At 46.0% G+C, this 22,608-nt stretch overlaps 1 protein-coding gene across 4 annotated transcripts in view; it reads right to left on the bottom strand.

Moving 5' to 3' along the window:
• The window catches only part of MYO5B (myosin VB), a 332,476-nt gene that overhangs the window by 166,860 nt on the left and 143,008 nt on the right, over positions 1 to 22,608 (bottom strand). For all 4 annotated transcript variants that reach the window (XM_055324565.1, XM_055324564.1, XM_055324566.1 and 1 more), the window contains 3 exons: positions 17,139 to 17,249; positions 5,114 to 5,285; positions 1,207 to 1,351 (listed from right to left, as the gene is read on the bottom strand). In XM_055324565.1, the coding sequence (XP_055180540.1) occupies positions 1,207 to 1,351; positions 5,114 to 5,285; positions 17,139 to 17,249 (428 nt within the window). The remainder of the gene's footprint in view (positions 1 to 1,206; positions 1,352 to 5,113; positions 5,286 to 17,138; positions 17,250 to 22,608) is intronic.

Genomic DNA, 22,608 nt, shown 5'->3' with positions numbered 1-22,608 from the left:
CCAACTTAGCGAGGCCAAAGTACCAGACATTTGATCATGCACTAGTCATGATAGTACTGGTAAAGATGTATTTTAGATGAGATAAGCATTTCAATCAGTAGACTTTAAAAAAAAAAAAAACTCATTACCCTTCATAATATGGGTGGGCCTCAACCAATCAGATGAATGTCCCAAGAGGGGAGGGGAAAATGACCTTCCCCCAAGAGAGAAGCATGACAACAGACTAGCCTCAGACTTGAAATACAACATCAACTCCTCCGTGGGTCTCCAGTCTGCCAGCCTACCCTGATTTTGGACTTGCCAAGCCTCCACAACTATATGAGACCGTTCCTTAAAAGAACCCTACCTGGGCTCCCCAAACACATACACAATTCCTCCCTCCCCCTGCTACTGGTTCTATTTCCCTGCAGAACCCTAATATAATCGCCTAGCCCATTTTCCAATGAAACAGACCTGTACACCCATCTGTCAGAGCTAGCAAAAACAAAACCACCCTGCAAACCTGAGGGGATTTATTTAAGTCCCTAAAGAACTCTTAAACTAAACAAAAAACCCAAAGCCACTATGCATAACTACTATTTTGAAATTCCTATTTCAAATGCCTCATCTATCTTGGGAAGTTATCAGAATCCTGGTTCTTTCAAAGGGAGCAAGCCTTGGGATCTATGAAATGAACGGTGATACTAGAAAATCAATTTTTTACATCAGGAAGGGAGGAAAGAAATCCAAAAGGCAGTCAAGGAGAGAGGAAATCAAAGGAATTCGTTTATTTCATTGCTCAGAAAACAAACGGTCTTAGAAGCCACTGTTTGGGGCAGCCAAGGTGACTCAGCGGTTTAGCACCGCCTTCAGCCCAGGGCCTGATCCTGGAGACCTGGGATGGAGTCCCACATCAGCCTCCTTGCATGGAGCCTGCTTCTCCTTCTGCCTGTGTCTCTGCCTCTCTCTGCGTCTCTCATGAATTAAAAAAAAAAAAAAAAAGCAGTAGCCACTGTTCTTCAAACATAGGTTCAGGTTCACAAGAACAAGATGAATGTGAGAGGAAATGCAGAAGAAATAGAACCTGGGCTAGTTCTATTCCCATTACCTGTACTCAACCCCAGAATCACCACTCAACCACTGGGCAAAAGCAGCCAAGGAAGGTTGAAACTTCCCTTTCTGCCCTCTGACTACACAAAAAGACTTCCAGGCTGAGGTTACTCTTACCTGGCCATCTGTTTGTAGGCTTCTTCTGCCACAGCAAAGATGTGGGGGTCCATGTCCCCCATGTTTTGGCCACTGTAGGCATAGATGACATCTTGACCATAGATTGGCAACTGTTCATATGGATTAATGGCAACGAGCACGATACCTGCAAACAGATAACATAGTCAGATTCCAACCGCAAGATGGCCACCTGGCATCACCTTTTCAAGGCCCTTGTTTATATAAATCAAAACTAAACAAAGTGAAACTAAATCAAGACTTGATAGTGCTAGGCTCCGGTAGAAAAAAGAAAGCCAGGCCTCTAAATACCCTAGAGCGTGGAATAGGTACATGTACCCAAATGCTCAACAGATTACACTCAAAATACATGTAAAACGTTGCACAATCCAATCTTGTCTCAGCCAGTTATTAACTGTGGGACTCTGGCAAATTACTTAACCTCTAAGTGCCGCAGTTTCCTGGACTATAAAATCAGGAATAATAATTACCTTTACCTGCTTGTCTTGAAGATAATGATTAATGAAGAACTCTTAGACCATCATTTTACATAGTAAGCACTGAGTGTTAGGTTTTTATTAGCTCACATCACTTTATACCATGTATTCTCTTTTACTTTTTTAAAGAAAATTTTGTATCCTCAAAAGTATACATCACAACGATGGGCTCAATAAATACATGTTGAAGAGTCAGCAAATCATCTGCCCTTTCAGAACTGTTATGGAGGGCAAGGTTAATATTTGAGAATGTAAAGAGAAAAATGAATTTTCAATCTTCCAATAAATTCATGCCTTTTTGTTTCCCCTAAGAGCACATTCTGGATCTCAAGAGAACCACTGATAAGGGTACAAAAAAAAAAGAAAAAAGAAAAAGAGGTGTGCATTTTGCCAGTCACATGGGAATGAGGAAACAGGAATGCAAAGGTCATTGCCAAGATGGAAGATATCTTAAACAGTGTTCCCCTCGGTGTTTGAAAAGGTACACAAGTCAGGAAGATAAGAGAAACCACAAAATGGGAAAAATATTTGCAAAAAACATATCTGATAAAGGACTAATTTGCAAAATACATGAAAAGAACTCTTAAAACTCAACACTAAGAAAATGAACCACCTAATTGAAAAACAGGCAAAAGATCTAGACAGAGACCTCCCCTAAGATCAACAGATGGGTACCAAGCACATCATATATCAGGGAAGTACAAATTAATACCGTAAGGCAATACCACCAAACACCTATTAAAATGGCCAAAACCCAGGACACAGACAACACCAAATGATGGTGAGGATGTGGAACAATGGAAAGTTTCCATCGCTGGTGGAACGCAAAATGGTATAGCCACTTGGGCAGTTTCTTACAAAACATACCCTTCCCATAGGATTGTTTCACACTCCTTAGTATTTATCCAGAGGGGCTGAAACCTTATATCCACACTAACACCTGCACATGGATGTTCACAGCAGTTTTGACAACTGCCAAAACTTAGAAGCAACTAAAAGGTCCCTTAATATGTGAATCAATCTGTGATACATGCAGATAATGGAATGTCAGTGTTATAAAAAGTGGCTTATCAAGGTATGAAAAGACATGGCGGAAACTTAAATGTATATGGCTATATGGGAGAAGCCAATCTGGAAAGGCTGTGTGATCCCAAACTCTACAATAGTCCACGAAAGGTAAAATGATGAAGACAGTAGAAAAAAATCAGTGGTTGCCAGGGCCCGGGGGGAGGGAGGAATGCCTACAAAGAGCCAAGGTGACGTGAAGGCCATGAAACCACTGTTACGGTACCACAAGAGCAGATACATGTAATTACACATTTGTTCAAACCCATGGAACGTGCAGCACCAAGACTGAGCCCTAATGGAAACTAGAGATTCTGGTGGTGTGTTACTATAGGTTTGCCAATTTTAACAAACGTACCACTCTTTTTTTTTATTATTATTATTTATTTATGATAGTCAGAGAGAGAGAGAGAGAGAGAGAGAGAGAGAGAGAGAGGCAGGCAGAGACATAGGCAGAGGGAGAAGCAGGCTCCATACACCGGGAGCCCGACATGGGATTCGATCCCTGGTCTCCAGGATCGCGCCCTGGGCCAAAAGCAGGCGCCAAACCGCTGTGCTACCCAGGGATCCCCAAACGTACCACTCTTGAACAGAATGTTAATAGGTAAGGCTGAGCATGTGTAGGCAAAGGGGGTGTCATATGGGAGAGCTCTATCTTCCATTCAATTTTGTTGTGAACCTAAGTAAAGTTGTTTTAAAAAAGTCTATTTAAAAGGGGAAAAAATAGTCTGGAATACTTGGAATAATCTGGTTTATTACATTTCAGGCTAAGGGAGGGAAAGGACACCTACCAAGTCTTCAAATGGAAGCTCGCCTGAAAAGACAGCCTGGACCAAAAAAGAAGTCTCCAAACTGATTAATCCCACCTAAGGTTAATGACTGGGGAGAAGTCTGTTAAAAACAGCCTCATGTGCTGTGCTGGCTGAGAGAGTTGCATAAAAGCCTAATTCCTGTAGCATTCAATTTTAGATATTCTAAGGTCACACATTTTCCTGAAATGTCTCAGCCACTTCCAGAGCAGAAAGGAATGCTTCCTGATGACTCTGTACTCTGTGCTATGTTGGTCACTCTGAACAGCTGAAGCCAGAAGAGCCAAGGTGCATTTAGAGAAATATGTACAGACAGCAGGACCTCTTTCTGAAGGGGTGACTTCAAAAAGTGAAGCTCATGGTGGTTTATTCCTCTCCCAAAAAGGGAGATTTTTCAAAAAAAAATTTTTTTTGAAAAAGCCCAACTTATTCAAGCCTCTGATAACTGATGGTCTTTTTCAAATAAAATTCCCACTAGTAATTGAGTTGAAGGAGTTTTTAGGAAAGGACTTCTCAAGCACTGAAGTCTAGTAGAAAAGCTCACTGGAACTCAGCAGCCAGCCAACCAACTCCAAACCAAAATAGAATATCACAGTGAAAAGAACTCTGGTCCTGAGGCCTCTCTTGTGATCACAGATAAGACCAAGGCTCTGAAGCAAGGCAGGGACAATTCCCACAAAGCAGCCCACGGCCTGACTGCTCAGCCAGATTCTGAAATGGTTTGCTCCTCAGACAATGATTTACAGGGTTCTGGTTTTCACTGTAGCATTTCATACTCAAAAACAGAATGAGGGAAATTGAGAAGTTTCAAGAAAAACAATTTCAGGACTTTTTAATTAATTTTTTAAAAGATTTTATTTATTTATTTATTCATGAGAGACAGAGAGAGACAGACGCACAGAGACACCGGCAGAGGGAGAAGCAGGATCCATGCAGCCCAATGCGGGACTCGATCCTGGGACTCCAGGACCATGCCCTGGGCTGAAGGCAGGCATTAAACCACTGAGCCACCCAGGGATCCCCAGGACTTTTTAATTTAAAATATGTTTTCTACTCATGTATTGGACAAATATTCATCATGCCCCATGTTTGTGCAGGCAAGGGAGAGCACCAGACAAAGACAGCACTTTTTGGGGTTCACAACAGAAGCCAGCCAGGCATCCATTTCCAGAAGCGTGCTCGGTGAGAGGGGCAGATGCCCAAGCTAGGACCCTGGGCTGCATTTACTGCTCTCCTACAGACCCCAGGACTGTGCCCAAACCAGCCAGGGCACATGGCATGCTCCACTTCTGTCCTGGTTGAGCTGAGATTAACACCCATCAGCCCACAGAGATGGAGGGCAGCCTAATTAAGCCACATTCTCTAATTGCAAACCTTTCAAGGGTCTCAGATGAGAGGTACTCAGAAGAATGCTAGTAGGATTCCTAACCATTAGAGTTCAGTGTGTCAAGTCTGAAGATTTTATTTTTTTATTTTTTTTTTGTCTGAAGATTTTAAGTACTTTCAAACACATGCAGCCCATAGACACACACCACTTACCACAGTAAGTGTAGATATGATTCGACTCCAAGAAACGGACCTTTAAATTATGCAAAACTGCAGGCTCATGTAGGTAACTAAGGGCAGTTAGGTCATTTTCTCCCACCAAAATATCTGGATTCCGCAAAAAAGGCAGCTGGTTGCTTTGGACATCGATGGGGTATTCCCGAATCTAAAGAAAGGCAAGTAATAGACACAAAAAAGGCAGAATTATGAACCATTTCGCCTGTATTCAACGTCCTGTCGTGTTGGCAAGAATCACCGCCCTCACAAGATTGTGAGTGATGAAGACCAATAACCTGTTTTAAAGAAGGGCCAAACAAAAACACTTGTGTTGCCCCGAGTGACCAGCCCAGGTGGAAAACTTGCCTGTGACATCATCCCAGTGTATCGCCATCACATGAGTGAGGGGCCGAGAGATTCAGGAAGCACCACGAGGTTTAACGACGTGTTCTGCTGGTGGGTCTTTGAATCTGGTGGCAGTGGGAGTACTGCGCCTTCTCCCATGCAGCAAACCTCCTTTGCCCCCATTTAAAGCTGTTGCTTTCTTCCTCTGCCCTCATCAACCCACCCATTCACTTTTTATTGGAATCGCCTTGCAACTGACTGCTTCACATAAATGCCCTAAGCTGTACAGATTCTTCAGCAAGTGGACTACATGCTACTGGAGGGAAATTATTTTACTTTGACCTAACGTGTAACAGAAGGTGGTGTTACATGTGTGTGTAATCAGGAAGAGTTGGCTGCAAGGTGTGATCCTTGTATCCTTAGCACGACACTTGGACATGAGTACTCAAAAGATGTTTATAGACAGGGTATGTTCATAGCTGACTAATGTGTATACATATCAATGTATAAAGAGATGATGCTCTTTTGTATATAAATTGTAAACCATAGCCCAAATTTTCCTATGTTTTATCTAAGTTTTACGGTGTTCTTTAAAATCCAGGAGCTTGCAAAAACAGTTTCCCAAACACTACTCCTGGCAGTAGTGTGCCACTACTTATGTGTGGGAGTCTGGTGAGGCCCAAGGTCTGAAATTTTTAAATACCCACAAGTAGTTATGCAACAGGTGGTCTCTAGATATTTTAAGAGCCACTATTCTAGGCACGCCTTTCAGGAAATTCTATGGGCATAGCATCAATTTACTGGAATAACAGTTTAAGAAAAAAAAAAACCATGAATATCAACTTTCTCTCCTACTTTTAAATGGTCTTGCACAATCAGATCTTAAGGTATATGATAGCCAGCAAGTACAATAATGGTGCTAAAATCTGCAGATAAATGAAACCTACTCCATAAATAAATGCAGGCACAGAAGGAAAATTTGTTCATAACAATGAAGCAAATCATCAAAAGGAATTTCCCTAGAACAGTGGTAGGTAAACTGGAAGGCATTTAGGGGGAAAAAAATTGCACCACTATTCTACTCTCATTCTCTCATATAAGGTAAAACAAAAACCAAAGTGCAAAAAGAAACATAGGTAGTTTGAAAAGCTTTGGAAGGTTTCTAAAGAATGACAGAAGAGTCAGAAGTATGTCCCAAATTTTTTTATTTTGACTATAAATAGAATTTTTAAGCCATCATCAAGCACACCACACAGTAAAATGAGAGAAGGGGACAATGATTTTTACATTGCATTAATTCATAACAGAATTAATCTTAGTATCCACAGTTTTAACAAGTCAAAAAACCAATATCCCAACAGAAAATTACGTAGGAGATGCAAGTCACAAAAAAAAAAAAAAAAAAACCCACTACAGATGGACAACACGAAAAACTAATCAGTGGTCATTAACCAAAGAAATGCAAATAGTAGATTATTACCATCATTATCCACCATATAAGCAAAGGTGTAGAAACTCCCAAGACCTCCAAAACAAAGGATGTGGTCAAATAGACCTACTGTGTGCAGGTTTGACCTTTCAGAAGGCAGCTGGAAACACCAGTCACAACCCTTCATGAACAGACTCTTCCTTGGCTTCAGGAGACAATCTTACAAATGGGCAAAGATATCAACAATCTGTAAACCATGAAAATAAAACCCAACGTACACCTGTATCTGTGCTGAATTGACAAAGAGGCATGTTACAGAATGAAATATGGGATTCCTTGTTTTGAAAACTATGTTAAAGTCTGTCTGAAATGACATCTCCACAAATTATCAACAGTCACCCATGTTAGGTTTTCTTTGTATAGGTTCATGTCATGGTGTGTGTGTGTCTCTCAAGGCTCTTCTTTTTGTGTGAAGGTCTTATCAAATTTCCTCCATATAGGAGACTAGTAAACTGGCTATCACAGACATGATACCAAATTCCAAGATGGGCAACAAGGGAAAGTGGAGTATGTTGAGATTTTAAGTTCTAGAGCTGATGGCTCTGACCACCCTTCATCTCTGAGCGTCACTGAAACTCTAACACAACCCCCTCGGCCCCAGAGGCTTTCTCAAGACCTCCCCATGGGGGTGTCCCTTGCCCCTGGAAGAGCATGTTGGCTCTGCACATCCTGTGTGTCTCTCCACCTCCGCCCACCCCGCCACACAGCACAGAACCCAACCAAGTGCAGCCTCACCGGGCTCAGCCCCTCATTTCCCATATTAGAAAGTGGGGACCTCAGTGTGTCTTTAGCCAAGATTGAAATGCTGTCATTCCCCATCTTTCCTCAGATGAAACACCCCTCAAGAACTCTCCCCCTCAAAGCGCACAGAGGAAAACTCATCTGTGATTTTGTGAAAATATGGTCCACAAATACGCCAGTGGTACTGGTTACAGTATAATCACTAAGTCAAAATGCCCAGAGCAGCAGCAAAGATGTAGGAGGTGCAAGCTCAGCATTAGTACAGATTTTGTGGTGTGTGTACATCCAGAGGGAAGCAGGGAATGAGAGACTGAAGGTTTTTTTTTTTAAAAATAGGATTTTGATTTAAACACTGCTGTTAGTATTGAACATTCACAGCTAACATGATTTTATTTGAAATCTAAGCATTTAGGATGGGATCAGGGACCATAAAAACTTCCTGGCACAAAATACTTCACAATGTAGTAACTGAGCCTCTGGAGGTGAAGAGGCGGCTAAATGGTTAACACTCATCGCAAAATTTAATTCTCGCTCACCCACCTGTAATGAACCTCCACCTCCACCCCACTCCCCCCGAAAAGAGGAACAGATGGGCATCTCCAACTGGTCCTCACCTGGCATATTGGGACTAGGCAAAACTTGAGAATACAGAGGAGGTGGTGGTTAGGGGATTGGTCCAAACTTGCACTTTCCAGTAGGGCAGCACATATGGTTATTGTGATTAAATTCATTGAAATTAAATATAATCAGAACTTCATTTTCTCGGCCACACTCATATTTCAAGACCCCAACAGGCATGTAGCCAGGGACTACCATACTGGACAGATAATACAGATAGACCACATCCCATTGTACCAACTGCTCTTTCAGAGAACCCTGGTCTAGATTGCTTTATACTCTGTGGGTCTATGGTTTTAGAATACTTAGTAGGTGCTCAAAAAAATATTAGCTGGAAGGAATGTTGGTTTTTTTAAATGACCCCTCTCATATCAATTCATATCCATGTTACATGGAACTACATAAAGAGAATATAATCCTAGAAGCATCTTTGAATGACAACTCCCAACACAAAGATTTGGAGCTAATAAGAAGCCTATATAGTAGATAAAGCCAACTTTTTTGTCCTACTCTACCCATAGAACTAAGATCTCAAGAAAACAAGCTATAATAGGGTTACCAAGTGGCAAAGGGTTAGCGTTGACCTGAAGGGCTACACATATCCTAACTCTGACACCCAACTAGGAGTCAAACTGGGCTGAGAATCATGGTGCAGATCTAAGTGTTGTCTTTACCGTGGTGCATGGTTCCTGTTTTGAGAAGCCACCAAGAAACTCAGAAGTAGCTGCCCAAGGGGGTTGCAAAAAGAGTGTGGGTTTGGGTGAGTGTAAAAGGGTACAGAGGCGGTTGGGCCAAGTATCTCATCAAGTTTCTAATAGATTTCTGAAGATCCCTGGCCTTGACTTTCTCATCTCCTAAACTCATATGTATTACATTCATTATACAGAATTATACACATTATACGGAAAGCCCCACAAAGGTGCAGACATGTTTTCACTGCTGTACAGCCAGATCCTGGCAGTACCATTGCTCAACTGTTTTTAATCAATAATGAATGAATGGTGATGCAAATAATTAAGGGAAGAAAATGGCCATAAAGGAAAATAGAAGAAGTCTGAGTTTAAACAAAATTCCCAGAGCAAAAAAAAAACAGAGTCAAAGTTAATCTTTTGAGTCTATTTTATTGCAAGAAACACAGCTTGGACATTGTTAGAATCGTGGGTTCCTAGTTTGGCTTCTGACCCGGCATCTCAGCAATGAGCAGTCCAGACCATTTCCTCTACCAGCTTAATCCAGGGTTTACTCAATGTCCACACTGCTTTCATTTAGGACAGGAGGTGGGATGGGCGATGGCTGCCCTGAGCATTCTAGGATGCTTAGCAGTATCCCTGCTCTCTACCTGCCCGAGGCCAGTAGCAGACCTCCCTCCTCAGTGAGGACAACCCAAAACAAATCCAGACACTGCCAAATGTCCCTGTACTGGGGGTGGGAGTAGCAGGGAGAAAACAGGGGCAGAAATCGCTGCTTCACTTATCTCTGAGCAGAAGCAGCCAGGCAAAATATCCTAAATGATGGAAAAGATCATGAGTACAGTGGACAAAAAGGGCAACGGTCATATGGAGGCAGATCTGCAAGGAGATGGATGCTAATGATGATCACCTAATAGTGTGAATACACTTAATGCCTCTGCACTTGTAGAAAAATGGTGAAGATGGTCAGTTGTAGGTTGCATGTATTTTATGATAAAAATATTCATTAGAAAATTACAGCCTACTTTAGAGACAAGATAACTAATTGCATTGGCAACAGTATTACCGATAAATATTTATATGCCATGTTTTATAACCGTAAATGTTTTTTGTACATGTGCAATATAAACATGGTACTTTTTTTTGTATATGTTTTTCTTGGAGTTCGATTTGCCAACATATAGCATAACACCCAGTGCTCATCCAACATGATACTATCTGCTTCATGTCATTCTTGCCATCTCAACAAAGACCATCTCAACTGTGGATTATTGAGCAACTGAAGGCAAAAACTTTAGTGACCAAACAAATATTAAAATAAGAACAGAAATAACCAGTAAAACAAAGAGAAACCTAGTAATCAAAATCACTTGAAGTTTTACTGGGAGTAGCTACCACTCTTAGCTCTGGTTTGGCAGATGCGCACACAGCTGGCATTTCACCTGAACCCAGAAGGACAAGACCCAGGGGCATTCTCCAGGTGCGCAGGTCTGAGTGCACTAATGATCAAGTAGAGCAGTCCTGGTTCTTCTGCAGCACTTGCTTCCTGACATAACGATGCAAGTTTGCAATCTCCTGGTTGGAACAGCTTGATATGTTTGGCACCATCTGGAGACCTGAGTAAGAGGGACCTGTCCCTGGGCCTTGCACCTTCAAGTGCTCCATCATCTTCAACACAAAATAGCAGCTCATTAAAGAGCACATGATTGCTCTGCACTTGGCATCAGGCTTGAGCACTGACACAGTGAGATCTGCAGCCCTCAACATCCACTCCCGTGACAAGCACCTCAGGCCCCAGGAAAATGCTCCTGTGCCCCGCCCCCCCCCCCCCCCCCGCCTTGCCCCATGTCCTTGAAGACACACAATGGCCTCCAGGTGCCTGGGACATCTGTGGACTGTGTAACACCGCCAACACCAGACACCGCTCTGCGGTGTGGGGAGGCACTGGGCAGTAAAAAGGCCGAGAGCCCAGGAAAGGCAAATGAGCATGGTAACCCTTCCTTTCAGAGGGCACAACTGCCAAGACAATTCACACATAGAAACACCATTTCCCAGTCGGGCCTAATGCTCAATTCCCAGCTTCTCCACAGGCTATGAGGCTCCAGAGGCACTCACAGATCAGTACAGTGTTTCCAACCACAGCAATGCAACACGAGGAACATTGTGCAATACTCAATAATTTGTGTTCCCTTAAGTGTGTTTATATATAGGTATAGGCGCACAACATGCTTAAAGATCATGGTTCTTTACACTGGCAGCCAAATGGAGACTGAACAGAGATGCAAATATATTTTTAATATATTAGATGTTTTGGTTTTCAAAACTTAGAAATGTCCATTTTACTTAAATTCTGATGAAGTTTGCCTTTATTAATAGATGTAGGCTTACAGCTACCCGCTTGCCCTGACCCCACCGATTTTCAAGGGCATGAGTATGCAGAGATACTGATAGAGCACATTCTCCGCCTTCAAGCTCACATATGCCCATCTTCCTCTCACACAGACCCAGGGAGGACCCTCTACACAAGGAGTACTCACCACCAAGGTGGCTGTGGGGCACTAGATAGCAACTCCAGGGAGAAGACAAGCAGGGATAGATGTCATAAAAGCCATATGCAAGAGACCCACACTCAATATCCTCGATGGGGAAACAGAACTTTTCGCCTATAACCAGGAACAGACCAGGGATGTGCACTCTCACCATTACTATTTAACATAGTATTGGAAGTCCTAGCCTCCATAATCAGACAACAAAAAGACACAGAAGTCATCCAAATTGGCAAGGACGAAGTCAAACTTTTATTCTTTACAGACAACATGATACTCTACATGGAAAATCCAAAAGACCCCAACAAAAATTACTAGAATACACAAATTCAGCAAAGTTGCAGGATATAAAAACCAATGTACAGAAATCTGTTGCCTTTCTATATGGTAATAATGAAGCAGCAGAAAGAGAAATCAAGGGCTCAATCCCATTTATGACTGCACCAGAAACCATAAGATATCTAAGAATAAACACCTAACTGAAGAAATAAAAGATCTGAACTCTGAACACTACAGAATGCTTATAAAAGAAATTGAAGAGGACACAGGGAAATGGAAAAACATTCCATGCTGGTGGATAAGAACATACATTGTTAAAACACATATACTAACCCAAGCAATCTACACATTTAACGCTATCAGCATTTTTCACAGAGCTGGAACCAACGTTTCTAAAATCCATATGAAACCACAAAAGAACCCAAATAGCCCAAAATCCTGAAAAATAAAAGCAAAGCTGGAGGTATTAAGACAGTAAGACAGTGTGGTCCTGGCACAGAAACAGACACATCGATCAATGGAACAGAATAGAGAACCCACAACTCTATGGTCAACCAATCTTTCACAAAGAAGGAAAGAACACCCAATGGAAAAAAGTCTCTTCAACAAATGGTGTTGGGGAAATTGAACAGCCACATGCACAAGAATGAAATTGGAGTGAAACTTTCTTACACCACACACAAAAATTCAAAATAGATGAAAGACCTAAATGTGCGACAAGAAACCATCGAAATCTAGAGAACATACGCAGCAACCTCTTTGACTCGACCATCGCAGCTTCTTGCCCCTGCGACACATCACCAGAGGCAAGGGAAACAAACAGAAACATGAACTACTGGGACCTCGTTGAGATAAAAAGCTTCTGCACAGCAAGGGAAACAGTCAACAAAACTCAAAGGCAGCCTATAGAATGGGAGGAGATATTGACAAAAGACAGATCAGATAAAGGGCTAGTATCCAAGATCTATAAAGAACTTTGCAAGTTCAACACCCAAAACACAATCAAGAAATAGAGAAGGTACAAATAGATACTTTTCCAAAGATGACATCCAGATGGCCAACAGACACAAGAAAAGATGCTCAACACCACTCACCATCAGGGAAATACAAATCAAAACCACAATGAGATACCACCTTACACCTGTCAGAATGGCTAAGATGAACACCACAGTACACAACAGGTGTTGGCGAGGATGCAGAGAACAGGGAACCCTCCTGCACAGTAGGTGGGAATGCAAGCTGGTGCAGCTACTCTGGAAAACAGTGTGGAGGTTCCTTAAAAAACTAAAAATGGAGCTACCTATGATCCAGCAATTGCACTACTGGGTATTTACCTAAAGGATACAAAAATACAGTTCCGAAGGCACACATGTATCCCAATATCTATAGCAGCATTATCAACAATCATCAAACTATGGAAAGGATCCAAGTGTCCATCAACTGACAAATGGATTAAGAAGATATGGTCTAGGGCAGCCCTGGTGGCTCAGCGGTTTAGCACCTGCCTTCAGCCCAGGGCAGGATCCTGGAGACCTGGGATCGAGTCCCACATCAGGCTCCCTGCATGGAGCCTGCTTCTCCCTCTGCCTGTGAGTCTGCCTCTATCTCTCTATGTCTCTCGTGAATAAATGAAATCTTAAAAAAAAAAGTCTAAATACACAAGTCAATATTACTGAGCCATCAGAAAGAATGAAAGCTTACCATTTGCAACAACAATAGAGCTAGAGTGTACTATGCTCACTGAAATAAGTCACTCAGAGAAACACAAATTCCAGGGCTGAGTAGGTTAAGCATCTGCCTTTGGTTCAGATCCCAGGGTCCCAGGATTGAGCCCCGCGTTGGACTCCCTGCTCAGCAAAGACTCTCCTCCTCCTTCTCCCCCTCCCACCACTTGTGCTCTCAAAATCTTAAAAAAAAAAAAAAAAAAAAAAAAAGACAAAAATTCCATGATTTCACTCATATGCAGAATTTTTTTTTTTTAAAGTAGGCTCCACACCCAGCACGGAGCACCATGTGGGGCTTAAGTTTACAACCGTAAGACCAAGACCTGAGATCAAGAGTTGGCCACTTAACCGTCTGAGCCACTCAGGTGCCCTACCATACGTGGAATTTAAAAAACAAAACAGATGAACACATGAGAGGGGGTGGAAAAGAGAGGGAAACAAACCTTGAGAGGCTCCTAACAACGGAACAAACAGGATTGATGGAGGGAGGGAGGTGGGGGATGGGCGAGAAAAGCAATGGGCACTAAAGGAGGGCGCTGGTTGTGATGAGCACAGGGTGTTGATGTATCACTGAATTTTACTCCCGAAACCAATATTGCAATGTTAACTAACTAGAATTCAAATAAAAGTTTAAAAACCAATTTAAATGCAAAACCGTGGAAACAGGGAGTTCTCCCTGCCACTAGGGGGCAGGAGTGGCAAGGGAGGTGGAGGCAGGAGCGGGAAGGCCTGTGAGGCACCAACTCCGGGAGCTCCGTCCATCAGCCAGGGCTAGCCAACCCAGGTTAAGGCAGCACTGCGCCAAGGGCTGGCACACCGAGATGCTCTGCACCCATCACAGCTGTGGGGACAGAGACAACACTATGTTTTTCCAAGAAGTTTCCCATTGGATTAAATACAGAGTATCTTACATGTTGTGCTCAGGGAAACAAGCCAGACAAGGGGGACAAATCCTGCAAGACTCCACTTCTACAAGGTGCTCAGAGCAGTGAGCTTGGAGACACAAAGTCAAACAGAGTCACCAGAGCCGGACAAGGACAGAATGTCAGTTTTGCAAGATCAAGAGCTCTGCACGTGGACAGTGGTACAACCACACAGAAGTACTTATGCCCCTGGCCTGTGTGTTGAAAAATGGCTCATGTGTTCAGCTTCGTGTGTTTGACCACAACACAAATAAGCAACACTGAAGACAACATCCCTCAGGGGGAACACTAGGGAGCCTGGTCACCCTGAGCTAAGCACATGAGCCAGCACTAAGGTAGAAGCTTGGTGTTAGAAACACTGCTCTTCCAGAAGAGAATGAACTGATTTTCATCCTTTGCCACAGTAGTTAAACCCATAGTCCTGGACCCTGAGAAGGTGGGAGTGGGGGGTGGGCACTGCCAGGGGGACCTCGCCAGCCCGGTGCATCAGGGATGGTCTCAGCTACACAGCAGGTGCTCTTCAGACTTGCAGAGGCCAGTCCTTTAATTTCTGCCCTCCTGCCTCTGGCCCGCAGCTCGGATTAGGGTGGCTCCCAATGACCACTGTGAGCCAGCAGTGGGCAAATCATGGTCTGCCAGGAGGCCGGCTAGAGCTGGATGTTCAGGGCCCATTATTTCTCAAGAGCTGCTAATTCGCAGCCGCAGGCACCCCTTCTGATTACATGCTGACTGGCCATGTAGCAGGTGGGGGGGAGCGGGATGACTTGGGAAGCCGCCAGGATTAGTCACGCTGGGCAGATTTTCAGCTGGGGACTCGAGCATCTGCTCTGTTTTAGCAACACCAGCAGGCCATTCCTCACTACCTCCGTTCAACCCTTTAAAAAGACCACCCACTTAAAAGGTCAACTAAAATGAACTATGTTGGAATAGAAGTTACAGCACTCAAGTGGGTGAACTCATTTCATTTTGTTTTGGATGTGGCATGGGAAGTTATTCGAACAGAGTAAACATGATCCCATCTGCTGGGAATTTTCTTCCTCGCCTCAAAACCAAGAGGAGGCTGGCCAAGTCTGACTGCCAGGAAGGGGAAGGTGAGGCATGCACACCTTGGCGTAAAAATCTAACCAAGGTAGTGTCCCAGGTTTACCACGTGCTAGGCTTGAGGGAAGTTAGGAGGGGAGATGTTCCATCTTCCTACTAATCAAGGAGTTAATCAACTGTAGCAGGTACTACATGAGCAAAGCACAAAACAAGGTCCATTTCTCAAGTAGGTCACTACTAACTAGGAAGACAAGACCAAGATGCTCAGGAGAAGGAAAAACCTATCAAGGTAGCAAATGATCAAGGGCTACGGCATCAGGGAGGCCAGCCGCGCTCCAGCCTTCCTTCCAAGCAAGGTCCGCTCTTCAGCCCTCCGACTTAACCCCTCCCCCAAAGTCTGTTCTTGGTTTCTTCCTGCCACTTCCTTCAAAGCCTGCTTTTCCCATGGAATCTGAGAGAACAAGCGAGTGATGTCACGTGGCATTCACCTCTCAGTAGGACTCGCTTCATGCAGCCTAATACCCACACAGCTCCAGGTATAAACTTGCCAAATCCCTGTGCCAGACCCCTGAAAACTCACGTGATGTTGTGCATCAACCATACCCAAGACTTCTTGCGAAAACTTCCTTCCCAGTCTCCCCCACTGTAAACGCTGCCCAGTTGACCTCTGCCTGTGTCGCAGGCCATCCCTCTGACCCCTGCCTGCTTCCACTGGTGCCCAGGCACACAGGCCTTCCCGTCTGCAGCCCAAGGGAACACACCACAGCCCCAGGACTTCAGCACATGCACCACTCCCACCTGGGAAACTTGGAGTCTCCTTAGTCCCGAGTCTTCAATGGCCATCTCCTTCCCATGACCCCTTCAGGTCTCTCGACCCCTTCACCTCATCAGGCTCCCTCTATATTTGGTCCCATACCTCACCCACCTGCGCCGATGGAATTACAGCGCAGGCACGCAAACATCTGTAAAATGCACACATTATAATGAAGGGTGGTCACAAAAGGCCCACAAAAGGGGAAAAATCAGACCATATAGGAGGAAGGTGTTATAGGTAACTACCCTGAAGCCACCTGAAAGGCAACTAATAGAGGAGTCTCCCCACAGCAGGGATACATATGGGTGCTCCAGTGCTGGACACTAAACAGACATTAACAACTCCTTTTGTTCTCAAAAGCCCCCTAGACTAACTATCACTTCCACATAACAGATGAAGTGATGCATCTAGAAACCTTGCTAACCTACCCAAGGGCACACAGCGAGCAACGGCTGAGCCAGGGTCCCAACCCCAACAGCTGGGTCCAGAGCCAGTGCTCTAAGCGCCCTACCACGCACAGTCTCTTAGATTCCTCCTCCCTCACCTCCCACGAAGCCTCAGCCCTATGAAGGGGACCCTTCCTTCTACTCCAATGAGAAGGTTCCTGCTCCAGCCACTGGAGACCCCTTGGCTACAAATGCCAGGGGGCATTTATTCCTTATGTGGCATTCGGGGAGCAGTCCCGTGGTTTACCACTGTCATGTGTGTTATCTACAGCACCAAGTGACTGGGCATAGGAGAAACTGCAGTCACCATGCACCACCAGCCCTGGCAGCAGAGCCCATGCTCCCCCCTCCCACGACCCGCACATACCGATTCATCTTCCAGTCTGAGCTGGAGGCTCTTCTCTCCCTCCTTGTAGTCCTTGGTTAATTCAGCCGAGCACCACACTTCATCAGGGTCAGGGATCCAGACCCTCGTGTACTGAAAGATCAACACAAGAAAGTCAGGTAAGGAAACAAGCTTTCTGGTGTTTTCCTGTGTGTTGCTATCTGTGAGGGGCCCTCAGGTAGGGCCATCTTGACACATCTTCCTTATCGTTTCAGAATGCAAGGTGATCTAATCCCATGGGGCAAGTCGGTAACTCACAGGCCTGGGGACAGAGGGCACCTTCTAGATCTTAAGAAAACACCACAGATCAATGTGATTATCATTCCACTGGCAAGACTACCAAGCCTGCATCTGGTCACACCCACCAGAGCCCCACACCATCATCTCAAGGATGAGATGAGACAACTGCGTCAGACGGACCAGGGCATCTGGTGTGCTACAAGGAGGGATAAACCAGCACCGCAGGCCAAGACCCAGAAAGGCAGGCTAATCTTCAAATCATGGCCACCTCTGCTCTGATAGGCTGCATTCGGGGACAAAGCCATTTTCCTGAAGGACTGAAAGAACATGTAAGCCGATCAAAAGCATGTTTATATATCCCCACATCATCAGCAACCTCAGTTTATGTGTGCGTGCTCTAGGTCACAAACACACCCAAAAGTCCTGCTCAAGCTCCTGCGGCTGCTTGTCATCAGGCCAGCCAGCTCCTAGCAGGAATGATGCAGCCCTGCAGCCCTGGCAAGTGAAGGAGCCCTGGCCTCTGCCTCGGAGTGGCCAGCCGGGATGCACGCCAGAGTCACCTGAGCATGGGAACCTTCCAGGTCTGGGTTCTACCTCAGACCAACGCAGAACCTGGCGGACATAAGAGCTTCCAAGGGGAGAACAGCAGCACACAGCCATGGAAACCCCAGGTCTGGTGGACCAGAGGCACCTGAACCTGCCGGTGGCCCCTCCTGCCAGCTCTCCATATAGCTGTCAGACCAATTTCTAGTTTTTTTTAAAAGATTTTGTTTATTTATTCATGAGACACACAGAGAGGCAGACACACAGGCAGAGGGAGAAGCAGGCTCCCTGCAGGGAGCCCGATGTGGGACTCGATCCCAGGAACCCGGGGTCACACCTTGAGCCAAAGGCAGATGCTCAACCACTGAGCCACCTAAGTGTCCCTGATTTATGAATTTTATTGGTAGGTGATCACCACGGGCCTATTTGCTTTAGACCTCGGCTACATGCATCCATGCACACACAGATGGTTTCATGGCCACAGGACATTCTCGGCAAACCTGAAACTAAGGCCTCTCATGACCCCAAGTTCAGCCAGAACACGACCTGGGTCAGTGTGGCCTGCCTTCGCGCAGTGTGGCTCCAAGTGCAGACCTCAGGGCCAGTCAGCCGCCAGGGCACAGGCAGCCCACGGGCCTCACGTCAGCCCTGCCTCTGATAGTGTTCCCCTCCACGTGGTCACTGCCCTTTTTATCTGCAGAGCCCTGGCCCTTACTGCACTTAATGCAGATATCCTATTGAGAATAGGTCACGAGAGGCTCACAACACTAATTGACGGGAAAGCGGAGCACCCCCAATATCCCACACAGGATAAGAGGCCAAAGCTGTCTTTAGTGTCATGAGCAATGACGTTCCCTGGGGCCTCCTCTCTGCCTCCAAGCCTGCCACGAAGAGCGTGTCTTTACAGAGACGTCCTAGAGCCTTACAGCACCTCAGCACTCCACAGTAAGGCAGCAGGACTGCTCGGAGCCGCCTGTGGAGAAAACTCTGAGTACACGTCAACCCTAGCTCTCCACGGTTCTTCTCCCCTTAAGTATTCTTAACCTGCTTCCTTCCCCCACCGTGCAGTAGGCCCACCTTCCATGAGCTGCAATGACACTTCAGATCCTGTCCCCAAGCCCCAGACGAGGGATCTTTGCTTGGCCTCAGTACTGCTGCCATCCCTCCGGGCCCGCCTCTGGGACCCCCGTCCAGGCAGAGGGAGTACAGGACACTGAGGAATTGTGTTCAGTCTACACTCCACGTAAACGATGTCGGGAAAGGCTCAAGTGAAGGGTGATAAGGAGAATGAGAATAATCCTAACAGGAACTCAATGGAGGGAATGATGGTATGTGGATATCGTGGAGAGGCTGGACATCCCCGAAGCCCAGGGGCCCAGTTGTGGTCACTCAGGGGCCCTCTGGCCTGACTCCCGCTGCCCATGTGCCACTCACTGACCTGTTAATTGCACCAGCACACCTCCCTGCCTGGCACTAGCTGCTTAATTCTTACCCTGGGAAGGTCCATTCATCTACTTCTGTGAATCTCTTCTCTCTCAATAGACTGCAAATAGATAATGGCAAGAAAACGGTCTCTGTCTCCCCATTCCACAGTACTCAGCACAGCATTGGAGGCATTGGAGGGCCCTAAGGGTGCTTCAGCTGCTCCAGGTGAGGGCCTCAGCCTCACCACCAACTGCGAGCCTGTCGAAAATGCAGGAGCACACCCCAGCCACACTCACTGACGCACCGTGTACCCCAAGTACATGCTGTTCTGCTTCTTCAGGATGTGCTCATTCTTCCCTGCCCTCAGGATGGGTCACCAACCAGAGCCCTGGCCCAAAGCCAATGTGTCACTTGTGTTTGCAGAGCCCATGAGTTAAGGATGGTCTTCAAAAGTGTAAATGGCTGAGGGGAAAGAACAACGTCCAGTTGGAACTTGTTGATTATGTGAAAGTCGAATTTTTTGCATCCATGAAGTTTCACTGCGACACATGTACACGTCCCACTTATGCACTGCCCATGGCTGCTCTGGCGCTTTGGAGGCCAGTGTCTGGTCAGGACAGATCCTGTGGCCCAGAAGCCTGAAAGGTTTTATGTCTGAAAGGCCATTACAGGGCAGGCTTGCTGCCCTCACCCTCCGTACGCACTGTTGCTGCAGCCCAGAATGCCCTCGCTGACTTGAACACATGGGCAGAGCCCAAGGTTCAGGTCCCCACCCTCACTGACCCTGACCATCCCTGCGCCCTCCAGGTTAGCTCTTAGCAGCGCACAGCTGCCCCTCTATGACGTCGTGTTGCAGGCCTGTCATGTCTGTTTCTTCCGTGGCAAGATCTTACAGATATGCTTTTGGGCATCTCCATATCCCTGGCATACAGTAGGTGCCCATTAAATGTCTGCTGAGACAGGAATTAGTCAACTATGCATTCATGAGGCCCCTAGTTTACACATAAAACACATGGTGAGAGGTGCCACGTAATCAAGTAGAAACATGGAGATCTAGACCCTGACTCTAAGGAACATACACCCTCATCCAGCAGGTACTTCACTTGAGCACAGCCCCTCGAGGGCGACGTGGCCAGTTCAGCAGGGAACAGGCCTCTCAAGAAAAGGGAAGGCAGTCATAACTGATGCCAACTGAGGAAACAGAGGACCAAGTGCTCCTGTGCCTTCTAAAGGACATCATGTATCACAGACCTGAGCAAGCCAGCTGTAGACTCACGTCAACATCTGAGTACCTGACAAGTGCCCACTGTGCTAGACGCTGTCCTCTCTCCTCCATCCCCACAACACAGACACATGGATGCGTGTGGAGGTCACAGCCGTTCGAGGTTGAGAACAGCATTAAGTAAGTCAACCCTGGGATCCCTGGGTGGCGCAGCGGTTTGGCGCCTGCCTTTGGCCCAGGATGCAATCCCGGAGACCCGGGATCGAATCCCACATCGGGCTCCCGGTGCATGGAGCCTGCTTCTCCCTCTGCCTGTGTCTCTGTCTCTGCCTCTGTGTGTGTGTGTGTGTGTGTGTGTGACTATCATAAATAAATAAAAATTTAAAAAAAAAAAAGGGTAAGTCAACCCTGCATCGCAATGGTGACATGTGCAGGAAGGACCCCCTGCCTTCATCCTACCTTGTGGATTCGCAGCTTAAAGTGTGTACAGATCAGAGCTGGTTACCCAACATCACGTGAGCCACACTCGAGCAACTGATGGGATTGCCAAGGGCAAGTGTAACCATAATCAAAGTTTACTTTGCACGCTGACTTAGCAAACAACTCACCACCCCTTCCCTCCCCAAACCTACCCCCTGCCCAGGAAGATCCATTGCCTCTGTGACCCCAAACAAGGCAGGACATGAGCAATGCAGAATAAACAGCAAAGACGACAGGCTAGGAAGGGAGGGAGGAGCGCCCCAAGAGCCAGCAAACATGGAGGAAACAGATCTGAGCTGTGGACAGAGGCAGGATGTGGAGGGAGGTCTTTGGTGCAAGGAAAATGTTCTTTAATCAGACAGAGGTGATGGTTGCATAGCCCTGTGAATTTGTCACATACCACTGAGCCATTCACTTTAAGAAGTTCTGTTATGCAAATTTCACCTCAATTGAACAGGAGACTGTTTTGGTTGCAGAAGATGCAAACAGCATTGTGTGCACTCTCTAATGGCACGGGTTCTTCTCAAGTCTGAGAAAACAGGAACATGTATTCCTTTAACAAAGTCATCAGGGACTTCTGGGTGGCTCAGGGGGTGAGCATCTGCCTTCAGCTCAGGGCATGATCCCGGAGTCCTGGGATCGAGTCCCACTTTGGGCTCCCCGCAGGAAGCCTGCTTCTCCCTTTGCCTATGTCTCCGCCTCTGTCTCTGTGTCTCTCATGAATAAATCTTAAAAAGAAAAAAGCCATCAATTTCACAGACCAGATAGGAACTTTCTAGAACCAAGATTCTGTGTTGCCTCTTGGTTTCTCACCTTCAAGAATTCCTTCCAACAAATATGACCTCTAGACCAGCTTTCCTGGAAGGAGGTTGTAAGAAGAGAAGCTGGCCGACATAATCCAACCATGGCACCACTCAACTCCTCACCATCCCCTTTGACAAAGGTTAAGTCTGTCATGTCTAAGGAGACAGAAGTCTGACCTCACTATCAAAGGAGGACTTGTGATTTTTCTTTTTGGAAAGAGCCCTGGAGAAGGCAGAGGTCTGTGAACAGAGACGCATCAGCACCCAGAGCTGCTTCCTGGGTTTCCCTCCCATCTGCAGGGCCTCCCAGGACAGGTCTCTGCTAAAGGGAGCGGCTGCCCATGGCAGGAATGCTCAACCCTGGCTGCACATGAGAGCCACCTGGGGAGCTTTCAAAGCTTCCCAAGAAACAAGACCTTCAGACCAAGTACACCAATCCTGGGGGGGGAGACCAGCAGCAGTTCTGAAAGCCCTGCAGATGCACCAATGTGCAAGCACACATGTAAGCTAGCAGGCTTGAGGGTTCACTTAACTGATCTGCAGGCACCACAGACACTGCATCAAGGCCTCCCCTCAGTACCCTGTGATGGAGCATGGAATTCCAGCCCCCATATTCTTGAGCCCGAGGTAAAAGCATTACCTCCAGGAAGCCCTGTGCTACCATGTGGATTCCAGATCAAGAAGGATGCCACATTCATCTGCATGTGCTCAGCACCAGGCAGTACAGCACCATGGCTGG

This window comes from Nyctereutes procyonoides, unplaced genomic scaffold (assembly GCF_905146905.1).
Source record: "Nyctereutes procyonoides isolate TBG_1078 unplaced genomic scaffold, NYPRO_anot_genome, whole genome shotgun sequence".
NCBI lineage: Eukaryota > Metazoa > Chordata > Mammalia > Carnivora > Canidae > Nyctereutes > Nyctereutes procyonoides.
Note: the sequence above shows the minus strand (reverse complement) of the source record. Positions and strands in the feature narration are given on the sequence as shown.